This window comes from Colobus angolensis, unplaced genomic scaffold (assembly GCF_000951035.1).
Source record: "Colobus angolensis palliatus isolate OR3802 unplaced genomic scaffold, Cang.pa_1.0 Scaffold419, whole genome shotgun sequence".
Lineage (NCBI taxonomy): Eukaryota > Metazoa > Chordata > Mammalia > Primates > Cercopithecidae > Colobus > Colobus angolensis.
The window spans coordinates 424,738-439,636 of NW_012117588.1; the positions used below are offsets into that span (position 1 = coordinate 424,738).

Genomic DNA, 14,899 nt, shown 5'->3' on the forward strand with positions numbered 1-14,899 from the left:
GAAAGAAAGAAAGAAAGAAAGAAAGAAAGAAAGAAAGAAAGAAAGAAAGAAAGAAAGAAAGAAAGAAAGAAAGAAAAGAAAGAAAGAAAGAGAAAGAAAGAGGGAAAGAAAGGACACCGCAATCTACCTATGTTACAAACATGTAAATGTAACCCTAAACCTAAAATAAAAGTTAAATATAAATAAAATGTGTCTCTTCATGAAAACTTGCTTAGCATCATTAGTCATTAGGGAAATGCAAATTAAAAACACAATGAGATACCACCACATACAACATATCCAGTATAATCGCTAAAATTAAAAATACTAACAACACCAAGTATTGTTGAACAAATGGAAAAACTGGAACACTGATTATGGGAGTATACAACCACATTGTAGAACACTTTAACTGGTCATTTACCCAAGAGGAATGAAAGAATGTATCCATATAAAGATTTGGACACAAATGTTTATAGCAACTTTATTTATAACAGCTAAAAACTGAAAACAACTCAAATGTCCATAGACAGGTGAATAGATTAAAAAAAAAAACTGTGTTATATCCATACAATGGAATATTCCTCTATGATAAAAGGGAGTAAACTACTAATACACAGTGCAATATAAATGGATTGCAAAATAATTCTGTTGAATGAAAGAAGCCAGACCAAAAAAAGATATATTGTATGATTCCATTTATATAAAACTGTAGAAAATGCAAATGATCTACAGTTACAGAAAGCAAATTAGTAGTTGCCAGGAGAAAGAGGGTAAGAATTAAGAAGGGGCATGAAGAAACTTATTTATTGTAGTAATGGTTTCATGGGTCTATACATATGTCAAAGCTTATCAAATTGTATACTTTAAATATGTGCAGCTTATTGCCAGCTACTTATACTCAATTTGTTTTTAAAAGTAAAATGTGCTTCTTATAAGTAAAAATTTTTTAAAATGTAGTCTGATGACCTTTGTCTTTTAATTAAAGAATTTAATCTGTTTACATTTAATAACTGATATAGGCCAGGCGTGGTGGCTCACGCCTGTAATCCCAGCACTTTGGGAGGCCGAGGTGGGTGGGTCACCTGAGGTCAGGAGTTCAAGACCAGCCTAGCCAACATGGTGAAACCCGGTCTCTACTAAAAATACAAAAATGAGCTGGGTGTGGTGGCAGGTGCCTGTAGTCTCAGCTACTCAGGAGGCTGAGGCAGGAGAATTGCTTAAACCCGGGAGGCAGAGGTTGCAGTGAGCCAGGATTACACCACAGCACTCCAGCCTGGGCAACAGGCTGAGACTCCGTCTCAAAAAAACAATAAAAACACAAAACAAACAAACAAAACACTGATATATTTGGGTATAAATGTTCAATCCTATGTGGGTTTTTTTTTTCTGTTTTGCCCACTTATTTCTTGTTGCTATAGACATTACAACAATACATGTTTGACTTATTAGAATCCTAGTATTAATTAGTACTTTTACCATTTCCCAGATGATATAATATGGACTATAAAACATATGAAATCCATTTACCCCTCATACCTTTTAATTCTATGTATATTTTAAACATCACATTGTTATCATTATTATATTTATATTGTACAGTCACTATCATTTAGATTTACTTACATTTACCCTTTTGGTGTATTTCAATGCTTTCAGCACTTCTGTATTTCCATTTGGGATTGCTTTTCTTCTGCCTCAAAAACTGTCTTTACTATTTATTTTAGTATGGCTCTGCTGGTAATAAATTCTCTCCATTTTTGTTTTTCTGATAAAATCTTTTTTCCTTCATTACTTATGAAGGATATTTTCACTAGGTAGAAAATCCTAGATTGTTAGCTATTTTATTTCAGCACTTTGAAGATGTCATTGCATTGGTTTGTGGATTTCGCTTTTTCAATTGAGAAGTTAATTGTTGGTTGCATTATTACACTTTGAAGATAATGTGTCTTTTCCTTGGATGTTTTAAAGATTTTTCTCTTTGATTTTCAGTAGTTTTACTATGATGTGTCTAGGTTTGGTTTCCTCTGTATTGATTCTGATGGGCATTTATAGAGCTTTATGAAGCTGCATCTGGTATTTTTGTCAGCCAATATTTCTTTAAATATTACTCTGCTCCAGTTTGATCTCTCCTCCTCCTTTGGGATCCAGCTTACATAGGTTACATCTGTTACTTTATGACTCAATACACTTTTCTGGAAAGACTCTCTTTTCTTAAAACACAAGACACTCAAAGAGTACAGGTGTTCTTTTAGGTGATTATGCTGCTTCATCAGTAAATGGTGAGTATATTAAGAAGGGAACTTACATGATGATATATAAAGGCTGGGGAGAGGAGATGTCTCTGAAGACACTGAGAAATCCTTCTCTAGTCTTGCTGCTGGAATGCTCAAACACTTAAGTCGTCTAATAAATATTCCACTGTCTTCAGAGGAATTTTCTAAGTGAAAGGGATTTGGGACTCCCTTGTGAGGAAGAAACATAAGTTCCATGCCTTCCTAATAAGGGGCAAACTTTTCTTTGTAGTCATGTTTCCACCTGTTGAATCAGTTTTATGGAAGTTGTACAGGTATGACTTGTCTGTTTATGAGAGGAGATAGAAAATATGAGAAACAATAAAACCTGTAATAATCCATTGTGAGGCCACAGGCTGAAGAATTTACAAGGAATTTATTCCAGACTTTTTGGCTGAAAATATGTATGCATATATGTATATGAGTGTATGGAGATAGTTATGGATAGAGATATATAGATATATGTGTAGATATATAAATATATAAAGTTTGCTACAGAGATTCATTTTGTAGACTTTTAAAAGTGCACTTTACTAAAAGCATCCAAGAATACATCTCAGAAAAAGCCTTAGATTTCTTTTATGTGGTCAACTCCAGGAACTACTCACTCTTGAGCTAGATGTGTGTTTTCAGACCTTACCCATGCCATGCACAATGATCTAACCCTTTGATAGCCATATCATTCAAAGTCAGTTTTTCTACATGAAACAAATTTTTAAACCTTGATTTTTATTTATTTATTTTTTTGTTTTTATTTATTTATTTTTTTTGAGATGAAGTCTCGCTCTTGTCCCCCAAGCTGGAGCGCAATGGCATGATCTCAGCTCACTGGAAACTCCGCCTCCCAGGTTCAAGCGATTCTCCTGCCTTAGCCTCCTGAGTAGCTGGGATTACAGGTGTGTGCCACCACACCGGGGTAATTTTTGTATTTTTGGTAGAGATGGGGTTTCACCATGTTGGCCAGGCAGATCTCGAACTCCTGACCTCAGATGATCCACCCGCCTTGGCCTCCCAAAGTGCTGGGATTACAGGCTTGAGCCACTGTGCCCGGCCTAAACCTTGATTTTTTAAAAATACTACCCTGCCCTAACCTTGTAACTTAGTAAGTTTGGGGAGAGGGGTGTATAACAACCTTTCACTGCTTATTTGATGTAAATCATTTCTAGTCCTGAAACAATGGCTATTTTTCAAGGTTTAATTATGTGTTGTATGTTGTGGTTGCATCCACATGTACACCCACAAATGTCTGTAATTAATATTTATTACTAACTGTGTACTTTACACTGTATTTGTGGAGTGTTTTATAATCGCTTGTTACCAAGAGTAAATTATATGTTTGCTTTTCTTTACCCCACTCCTTTCACTATTGTTTAAAACATGTCAGATTCAGGAAAACCTCAAGAGACCCAAACCTCTTTCAATACTTATAGATGAAGTTTTTTTCCTTAATCAGTTTTAAAATCCATCCAGCCAATTTGGCTGCCGACCATACCAGCAGATAACGAAAGAATTTTCCTTGAGGGTGGAAAGCCAGGGAGAAGCCTTCCAGGGCTGTTTGGTTTCCTAGCACAGCTGCTGGAGTAGCTCGTGGTGCTGACTGATCTGCTTGGAGATTCTTGTGCATCTTTGCCTGTTAGAGCTGGAAAGATGCTCAGTACTATGAAGCCCAGCCCCTTTGATTTACGTATAATGAAACTATGACCCACCTTAGTCAACTAATGTGCTTAAACTCAAGCAAATGGCAAATGGCAAAACTCAGGACTCTGTCAATGATTTTTCATTCTTTTTCTTTATTCTTCTAGACACATATTTTATAAAGAAATGAGGCAGCATGATGTTTAAAATACTTAAAGTGAGAATGAGAAAAACTGATGTCTACATATCATGAAATGGTTTAAATTTTAAAGTGCATTGTCTTCTCCATCAGACCTTCTTTTACTAATTTTTTTCTCAAAATCTGGCTCAGAAATCTTGTTTTAAAAGCTCCCTAAACATTCCTAGGCAGAATTAGTAACTCTTTCCTCTTTGCTCACAAGGAACTATGCATATTCCTGTAATAGTATATTTACTATATTATAAGTATTCAATTATTCATCTGCCCTCCTCCCATCTACCCACTGGATCAGGCTTCCCAGGAGCAGCAACAGAGAGCCCAACAATTTGTGTGTTCTCAATGTGAAATGAATGAATGAATGAAGGAATGAACCAACCATTCCTTCACAGTCTTGCACTATCAGTGAATCTTATGCTTTATTGGACATAAAAATCACCTGGAATTGCTGACTTAAAATACAATTTTCCAGACCATACCACAAGAGATGCTAATACAGGACTGGGGTGGGTCCAGGAATTTCAATTTTTATCTAAGTAGCTGATGACTTAATGCAAATGGTCCAGCAGCCACACTTTGAAAGCTCTACTCTATGATTAGTTGTGGTTTGTAGTCCCAATTGTATATCATAATTATTGCTGATCTGAAAAAAAAATAGAGCTTCTCTACCCACTCCCTACTACCAATCCATCACCACCATTCTGACTCCTTAATCACAATGGGTATTGACATTTTAAATAAATCACAAGGCTCCCTTCCAGTAAAATGTATGAAAATAAAGAAGATAATACTTATCAACTATTTTGAGTTCCTTAGAAGAAGGGTATCTTAGCTCATTAAGGAAATATTATCATGATATAAATCTAGCATCATGAAACTTATCTTGAACATGTCAAATTTGGTCTGAGAATCAAATGTAGAGGAAAATAAAACCCACACACAGTACCTGCATAGAAATGGAACCTCTGCAAACACCTGCTTTGGCTGTGTTCCTTTTTGTGGAGACAGATGTCTCCCTTCACTAGGACCAGGGTAGAGATGAAGAAGGTTGATTTGGACATTGGGGTGCTATATGTTCTTTTAGGACTGAAGTTCCATGTTAGGAAACTTAATAGCCAACATTTACGTAACTTTTAAACACCCCAAGTAGTACGCTCTGTCTGCACATTATTTTATATATATGCAATTTGTTTGTTTGTTTTTGTTTTTGTTTTAAGACAGGATCTCACTTTGTCACCCAAGCTGGAGTGCAGCAGGCATGAACACAGTTCACTGTAGCCTCAACCTCCCAGGCTCAAGCAATCCTCCCACCTCAGTCCCCCGAGTTGCTGGGACCACAGTCACACACCACCATACCTGGCTAATTTTTGTAATTTTTGTAGAGACTGTGTTTCACCATGTTGCCCAGGCTGGTCTCGAACTCCTGAGCTCAAGTGATCCACCTGCTTTGGCCTCCCAAAGTGTTGGGATTACAGGTGTGAGCCACTGTGCCCAACCATATGGATTTTTTTTTTTTTAATTGTGAACTTACATAACTTTACAGGAGACAGACCTGAATGAGTTAGTTATTAAACTACTTTGTGACTATGGAAAAGATTTCTGATCCTTGTAGTATATTTCCATGTATATTGTTATATTGTTGTGTGTTTGTATTTAGTTGCTCATACTATTTTTTACTGTAGCTTACTTTGTATGCAGGTTTCCATGGGTCAACCTAATTTATATTTTTGTCATTTTAAATGGAAAAATGATATCCCATATATTTTATACTGTTATTTGTTCAGTGTTCTTTCCAATGTAGGATGCTTTGGTTATTTCCAATTATTTGCTATCATACTATCATATACAGAGTTCTTATGTTCATTTCCACTCAAAATTATATTTTTGTTTGTATGAATTCCATGGTGTGTATTTCCCAAACTGGGATAGTTAGATAGAAGAATTAACAGCAGTTTTATAGTTCTGGTTGCAGATTACATTATTACTTTCCAGAGACACAGAGCCAATATACAACCCCACCAGGGGTGTGAGGCATGCTAGTTTTCCCACAGCTTGACCAACATGAAATTTTATCATTCCAGCCTACTTCTGCTAGCTTAATATGTGTGTAGGGCCTCAGTAGAGATATTTTATTTTGAAGTTCTTCAAATGATATAAAGCAATTCTTTTCCACGTGGAATGATTCACTATTTTCAGTTTAATGACAAACCATTCATATTTGACAGTTTTGAAGTGACAGGTTTAATTGCCTTCTCTATAGGGTTTTGTAGGGAGAGAAAATAGGAGTGCTTTTAGGTATTGGGTTAGGCTCAAAGTGTCCAGGAAGAAGATTAGTTGTATAGTTCTGAATTAGGAAACTTGTATATGGAGGACTGGAACAGAAATACCAGTTGACTCTGTTTAAGAAAGGCTAGAGGGTAGGAACATTCTGATTTCATGATGACAAAAATACTAGAGTTTTGACATACGACAACAGGTCTTGCTTCAAAATGAAAGCAAGACCCTGTCCTTCCTATCTCTTTGATAATCTCATAATGCCACTTTCTTTCCTGAACATTTTCAGATATTCTTATTTCACATCAACCACTCTGGTCTATAATAGGACTAGTTTTAGAATGACTGGGAAACTAAGACGTATCATTTGAGAGCTCTTGGGGGAAGACCTAGAGGCAGCAGTCCCAGGAGAAGTCAGTCTTATCTGTAAAAAGGTCAGCTTGATCACAGAAAAGGGCTTTGGCTTGGTTGTGTTGGCCCTCTATGGCTTATGATCCTCTTTTCAAGTAAGCAAATAAATGATTGCAGTGTTGGTTTGAGTCCTATGGTGCCAAACACAAGACACATTGTTGCTCATGCAATATAGACCTTTTGTTTTGGACAGCGGTCTAATCTGTTGATTTTAAAAAAATCGGTGACTGTCCAACTTATAATTAAAATCAGTCTATCAAACACTTGGAGACAAAATCTGAGGTTATTCTTTCATTCCTAGTTGTCACACCAATTTTTTGCCTTCACTTTCGTCTATGTAGAATATTTACATATACACCTATCTCATTCTATTTAGATATAACTCATATACTACAAAATTCACCCATGTGTACAGTTCAGTGATTTTAAATATATTCACAGTCATCACTACAATCAATTTCAGAACATTTTCATTACTCCAAACAGAAACCCCAAACTCATCAGCAGCCACTCTCCATTTCTCTACAATATCCCCAACCCTAGGTGACCACAAATCTACTTTCTGTCTCTATAGATTTTGCAATTCTGGGCATTTCATATAAGAAATCATAGAACATGTGATCTTTTGGTTTAGCTTATTTCACTTAGGATAATGTTTCCAAGGTTCATTTATGTTGTGGGGTATATGTACTCTCTTCCTTTTTATTGCTGAGTAATTTTCCATTGTGTGGATATACAACTTTTCGTTGTCATTCATCAGTTGATGGACATTTGGATTTTTTCCATTTTTTGGCCTTTATGAATAATGCTGCTATGAACATTCATGTGTTAGTTTTTGTGGGGAAGTGTGGTTGTCTTTTTTTATTTATTTATTTTTTCAGCAGAGTCTTGCTCTGTTGCCCAGCTGGAGTGCCGTGGTGCAATCTCGGCTCACTGTGACCTCCACCTCTCGGGTTCAAGCGATTCTCGTGCCTCAGCCTCCAAAGTAGCTGGGATTACAGGCACGCACCACCACACATGGCTAATTTTTTTGTATTTTTAGTAGAGACAGGGTTTCGCCATGTTGGCCAGGCTGGTCATGAACTCCTGACCTCAAGTGATCTGCCCACCTCAGCCCCCCAAAGTGCTGGGATTACAGGTGTGAGCCACCACACACTGCCAGAAGTATGTTTTCATTTCTCCTGGGTATATACCTATGAGTGGAATTGCTGGGTTACATGGGAGCTCTGTTTAAATTTTTCAGAAACTGCCAGATGGCTTTCCAAAATGGCTGCACCATTTTATATTCCAACCAACAGCATATGCGTGCTCCAGTTTCTCCACATCCTTGCAAACACTTGTTATTGCCCCTCTTTCTTGTTATAGCCAGCCTAGTGGTTGTGAAATGACATCTCATTGTGGTTTAATCAGAATTTCCCTCATGGCTAGTAGAATACTTCCTATCCTAGTATTTCCTTATACTTTAAAAAAATTAAATAAAGAAAATGCTATAGAAAATTAAGGAGCACAATTTATGCTTGCTGCTACAGCTTCCTCTGGGGTTTCACACTTCCTTGCCTCACCACATAAGGGGCCACCGCTAGGATGAATGTGCTCCAGCCTTATTCTTCCAATCTTCTCTCCATTTGTCATTCAGAATCCTGGGAAAGAGAGATGCTTGTCCTGCCGTGAGTTATGTGCCCACTCTTTTGATTTGTGTTTCTGCCTAGACAGTGCATAGCATGAGCGTGGGCATCTTGAAATTGGGGTGCTTCTGAAGGAGAATAGATGCCAAAGTTGAGACAAGAGCCTAGTTTCCTGCCTCTCTAGGTGTAACTCATTGCCAAGGTCAGGAGCAAAGCAAACCATGTAGGAAACCTCATCATGCAAGGCAGTTAATAAGTATGCCCTAGCACACATTTTCACAGAGAAAACATAATAAGCTTCATTTGTAATATTTAAGTATTACATTTAAAGTAACAATGTTTAAAAATTTATATATACCCTTGTTGGATACGAAGCATGTTTAAAATATATGACCTCATTTGATCCTCTGTAATCTCTGTTAGTTTCTAATTATATTCAGTAGCAGTATTGGTATTGTATGTTTTGGCCTCATTGTGGTTTAAATACACTTTTCTCAGCTAGCTTGAGAATCCAACCACCAACACAATGATATAATAAGAAAACGTGCTCTGAGTTCCAAACAAAAGGCTAACAGATGAGTGCTCAGAAGTCAACTTGTTCGTAAGCTGGGGTATCACTGGCCAGCAGTCACATGCCAGCAGGTGTAAGTAGACAGTGGGGAACAACTTCCTGTCATTTGTGTGGCTCCCTAAAGTGTTGGCTGAGCATTGTCCACATGGGTGATGCAAAGGATCACTCCACCAGGAGCAGTTTGGAAAAAATATAATCATTGGGAATTCTTGTAGCATTGAAGGTGCCTACAAGGAGGCAGAAGTATTCATATAACAGTTCTCTGGTGTTCTCTGTTGTAGCAGCCAGTCAGCCAAATGGGTTCAGCTGCTTGAAATGAGAATGGCTGGATCAAAATGGCAGCTCAGGATTTAAAGGATTCTAGTCAGATACCAGACATCCTCACATAGAGAAAACTCTGAATGGCTGGGGGAGAAGGAGTCAAATGCCCTGGATCTTTTTCTTGGGTCTCAAAGTCCTCCTTCTGCCATTATCCTTCCAGTATTGGGCAGGACCCTGACTGCAGACATCATGGCCTCTGTGAACTTCTCAAGGGTATGTATTATCAGACAAAAACTACAATGTCCACTAACAGGCCACTGAGGGTATCTTAGTCAGTTCTGCTCATCGCCCAGCCAAGGTCTACGTTTTATAGCATGATATCAAAGATTGCATCTAAAATTGCGATAATTTCTTAAAATAATCATTTCATTTAGATTTTTCTATTTTAATCCAAGGTATTCTTCAGCGGAAATAAGGAAACAGTTTACTCTCCCACCAAACCTTGGCCAGTACCATCGACAGAGCATAAGTACCTCTGGCTTCCCCTCTCTTCAACTAGTAAGTATGAGTTCCAGGTTTACTTAGCGATTGGTGAAGTGCAAAAGTGCCCAGGGTATGTGCTTGCCTCCTGCTCCTTAGATCTTCCTACCATCACTTCACGTTCTCCAGTCACCAGATCCTAACTCTGTGACTGCGTCTGGACATCAAACAATATCCCTCTCTCCCTCTGCCAACCAGTACTTAGGGTGCATAATAGAACCTCTGGGAGCTGTGGTTTTGATGTGTCTAGACTGAGGGGCTTCCAGGCTACTCAGTCTCATCCAAATTATGGTTCATATCTGGGGGAGAAGGGCTAGCTTGAAAACTTACCACCATTTATAGTATGCATTTTTTTGGAAAAGCCTATTCCAAAATCTGAAATGCCGAGTTACAGACCTCCTTTTTGTAAAATCATTTTCTTGCTAGTATAATTTACATATAATAAAATTCACACATTTTAGGTGTACAATTTGGTGAATTTGGGCAATTTAGAGTCACTTAACCTTTACTCAGTCAAGATATAGAACACTTCTTTTATCCTAAAGAGTTCCCCAGTGCCCTTTTACAATCTCGTCTCCCAATCCTCCCCCCAGGCCACACCCTCCAACTCACGCAATCTCTGATTCACTTCTGTCACTATAATTTTGCTCTATCTGGAGCTTCATATCCTGTTACAGTATGTACAAACCTTCTTTTTTTGAGACAGGGTGTCACTCTGTCACCCAGCCTGGAGTGCAGTGGGTGATCTCGTCTCACTGCAACCTCAACCTCCCAGGATCAAATGATTCTCCTCCCACCTCATCCTCTCAAGTAGCCAGGACTACAGGCACATACCACCACACCTGGCTAATTTTTGTACTTTTTGTAGAGACAGGGGTCTTGCTATGTTGCCCAGGCTGCTCTTGAACACCTGGGCTCAACGATCCTCCTTCCTCAGCCTCCCAAAGTGCTGAGATTACAGTGAGCCACTGTGCCTGGCCCTAAACCTTCATTTTTAAAACACACTTCCTCTTAAGTTGAAGATTGCCTACATTTTTCTATCAATGCCAATTGTTGAGTGTGCCTATATAGGTTATATTATTTGAGCACTAAATGCCAGATGTGTGCCAAGTGAGATAAATCTGACAAATGAGATGGTTTGTAAAACCAGAAGTGAATATTCACTTCCTTTGTGAGAGAGCTCCAGCCCTCCTGTACTCACTTCCTCACACAGCACAGCAGCACTCTCTTGCTGGTTCTGGTGGTTATCTTGAAGAGGTTAGGTTATTTTTTGTTTCTACTTATTACTTCAAAACCACTTCTGCTCTTAGAAATTTTGTAACCTTCCACTCAGTTTCCGGTAACCGCCATTTTGTCTCCTGTAACAATTTACACGCCGTGTAACTGTGAATCTTTTAAAGGTATGTTTTACTGAAGTGATTTCTGGTTATTTCAGAAGGATAATTTGTGTGTTGTGTCATTAATGAAATAGTAGTACTAAAAAACCTATAGCATCTTTTACTGCAAAAGGTAACTTTCCATGCCATTTTTTGAGAAAATCTGCTTATGACTTAAGTGACTTGCTAGACTGCCCTTTTTATTTGTACTTTTCCTGTGTGTTTCAGAATTGCAGAGTATAATAAAAGCATGTCAAGTGCATAATGTGTCCATTTTCAGGTATATTAGATTAGCTTTACACCAAGATAAATTAGATATGCTTCTTGGTTTAATTTGTGCTAATATGTATTTAATTGAAAATCGAATACTTTTTTAAAAAAAATTAACTGAAGTTGTATTCCAAAATATGCAAAATTTAGTTTAAAATAGATTGGATACACTTTTAAATTGTAAACAAGGTAGAGGGTTTTAGTGCTTTGCTTTTTTAAAAAATAAATGAAGGCTGCAGCTTTCTGCAGTAGCTGTCTTGGGAAATAGTGTGAACATCACTCCTAAGAGACATTAAGAAAGTTTAGCTAACAGGCTTTAACTCTTTCTCTCCATACCAGCTTTTACTTTTTTTTTTTGAGACAGAGTTTAGCTCTTGTTGCCCAGGCTGGAGTGCAATGGCGCCATCTCGGCTCACCACAACCTCTGCCTCCCAGTTCAAGCAATTCTCCTGCCTCAGCCTCCCGAGTAGCTGGGATTACAGGCATGCATCATCACACCTGGCTAATTTTGTGTTTTTAGTAGAGATGGGCTTTCTCCATGTTGCTCAGGCTGGTCTCGAACTCCCGACCTCAGGTGATCTGCCCGCCTAGGCCTCCCAAAGTGCTGGGATTACAAGCATGTGCCCGGCCACCAGCTTTTACTTTAATGCCGCAGCCTTAAATTTTTTTTTCAGGAGAAATTATTTTATGTAAAGTTACAAAGGAAAATAATGGTTAATATTTGTAATCATTCATTTGGTAGTTTGCTGCCTCCTCAGTAAGTTTTGATGAAAGTGAATTTTGATGAATTACTACATTATCTGGGTAGTGAAGTTAACATGTGGCTTAGCTGTCCATTTTCTAAGAGAAGATATCAAGAAACTAGCAACAATAAGTAAAATTGTTAAATTATGCAAGAATCACATGTTCCTACCTATCATCATTTAGTCTTGGTTCTATTTGCATGTGAATATTCTTTAAAATATATTATTCCCAGTTATTCCGCTTTACTTTTCTGAATCTCTTTTCCCATCTCTCAACTTCAACTTCAGTATATAGCCCTTGTTCCTTCTACCTGGAGAATGGAGGCATGTGGAAGCCCAGAGGATTGAATTCTTTTTTTTTTTTTTTTTGATGAATAGTCTGCTTAGGAAATCCCATGTCTGTAATGTTTACATGGTATAGTGTTGTAATGTCAGAATGAAGTGGCTGTTCTTCCCCTTGAGTCATCGTCCCGAATGAAGGTTCCCCAAAAGAAATCATCAACTTACACGGTGATTTCCTTTTACCTTTAAAAAAAATATTTCTTTTCATGGAAAGATAATGGAACGTGTTGGTAAGATTCATTTCTAGGAAGGCAAAGGAGTAGTTTATCATCTAAAGACTCTCAACTTAAAGCTGTTTTAGAAAATTTTCCTTAAAATGAGAAACCGTAGGTTTTCATTGCATTATTTTGGCTAGTTGAAAAATAAGACCAAGTGCGTTCTGACCTTCGTTTCTCTTACCTTTACTTTTACAACCACCATTTCAATGGCCCACTTGCTGATACAAATGGTTATTTAATTTTTAAAAGCATTTAATTGAAGTCAAGTTATTTAGAACCTAATCAATTACACGTCTTTGTTGTTGCTGCTGTTTTGCAAGAGTGGAAAGCTTGGAGTCAGATGAATCTGGGATGAAGTACAGGTGTCATTTGTTAGTCATGTAATTTGTGACAAGCCACTTAATCTCTCTGAAGACTTCAGTTTCTTCATTTGTAAATTGGCATAATAATGCTGTCCCTACTAGGGAATATAGAATTATATAATAGGTCCTTTGTATATATTGGCTAATATTGCTCTCTTATGATTTGGCCCTGTGGAGACACTGTGGGAGATTAAAAGAAGATGTGAATAAAAGGTGACTTCAGCTTCGAAGGGATTTATGATTCATTTGGGAGAACAGGTAATATACAGTATCTATACTGGCTTCAAAAGTGGCAGGTGTTTAGAAGAGAAAAGGATACATGATGTAATAGGAGGCAAAGGCTTGATTGAGAAGGCTGAGAAGACTTAGAGTAAGGGTTCTCAGCCCTGACTGGACATTAAAATTATTTAGAGACAATTCAATGAGAATTCCTGGGGGCGGGAACCAAGCATCAGTATTTTAAAGTTCCCTGGGGACTTTAACTTGAAGCTCAGATTGAAAATCATTTAAAGAACTTTGTTATTTATTTATTTAATTTTTTATGTATTTTTTGAGATGGAGTCTCGCTCTGTCACCCAAGCTGGAGTGCAGTGGTGCGATCTTGGCTCACTGCAACAACTGCCTCCCAGGTTCAAGCTACTCTCCCGCCTCAGCCTCCCTAGTAGCTGGGAATACAGGCGTGTGCCACCACAACTGGCTAATTTTTGTATTTTTAGTAGAGACAGGGTTTCACCATGTTAGCCAGGCTGGTCTTGAACTCCTGACCTCAAGTGATCCACCTGCCTTGGCCTCCCAAAGTGCTTGGATTACAGGCGTGAGCCACCATGCCTGGCCTATATTTATTTTTATTTTGAAATGGAATCTCCCTCTGTCACCCAGGCTGGAGTGCAGTGACGTGATCTCGGCTTTCTGCAACCTCTGCTTCCTGACTTAGCATCCTGAGTAGCTGGGATTACAGGTTCCTGCCGCCATGCCTGGCTAATTTTTGTATTTTTAATAGAGACAGGGTTTCACCATGTTGGCCAGGCTGGTCTCGAACTTCTGACCTCAGGTAATCTGCCCAGCTCGGCCTCCCAAAGTGCTGGGATTACAGGCTTGAGCCACTATGCTCGGCCCATTTAAAGAACTTTAAAGGTAGAAGTATTCCAAGTAGGGGGAAAAATATAAAGAAAGGTAACACTTCTTTTTTCCTGTGCGCTTTGAATTTCAGAGGATGTAGTAAGCAAAGACCACTTACTAACCTTGCAGATATATCCTTAGAAAATACAGTGGCTTCTGTCATCAATCTGATAAATCAATGAGAGGAAGGGTGTATGTTTCATGTTGATTTTTCTTTTTGTTTTATTGGGGTTTTTAAAAACTGTAAATGTCAGGTCTGATGATGTGTGTATAAACATTTTCGAAGGAGATAAAATATTTTTGAATTTTGCATTTTTTAGTATGAAGGGGATCCATCATTTGAAGTTGGTTTTCTAGACGGGATGATAAACTTGTCCCAGGTCTGTTTGATACTCCTACTAAAATCCTTTGTTACCAGGGCTAGAAGGCAGCTGTGGCTAGTAAATAACCCTGTGTGTAGACTCACTCATTGACTTTGGCATTCTCTGTTGCCACAGCTGTGTGAATGGATTAACCAGAAACCCTCTGATGCCAGCTGCCTATTTAGGCAAACAAGTCTATAATTAGTACCTCTGTTAAAATGAAACTGTAAAATACTATTTTCTATTTATTTATTTATTTATTTATTTATTTATTTATTTATTTATTTATTTATTTATTTATTTATTTAGAGACAGGGCCTT

General features: G+C 37.9%; 1 protein-coding gene across 3 annotated transcripts in view; it reads left to right on the plus strand.

The window, feature by feature from the left end:
• The window catches only part of DOCK8 (dedicator of cytokinesis 8), a 243,141-nt gene that overhangs the window by 42,991 nt on the left and 185,251 nt on the right, over nucleotides 1–14,899 (plus strand). For 2 of the 3 annotated variants that reach the window (XM_011956464.1, XM_011956465.1), the window contains exon 1: nucleotides 11,134–11,186. Coding sequence is in view for 1 of the 3 variants with exons in the window: in XM_011956463.1 (XP_011811853.1) it covers nucleotides 9,702–9,804 (103 nt within the window). In the remaining 2 variants the exon portion in view is untranslated. Of the gene's footprint in view, nucleotides 1–9,701; nucleotides 9,805–11,133; nucleotides 11,187–14,899 lie in introns of those variants that run through there. The other variant, XM_011956463.1, reaches the window with a different exon arrangement.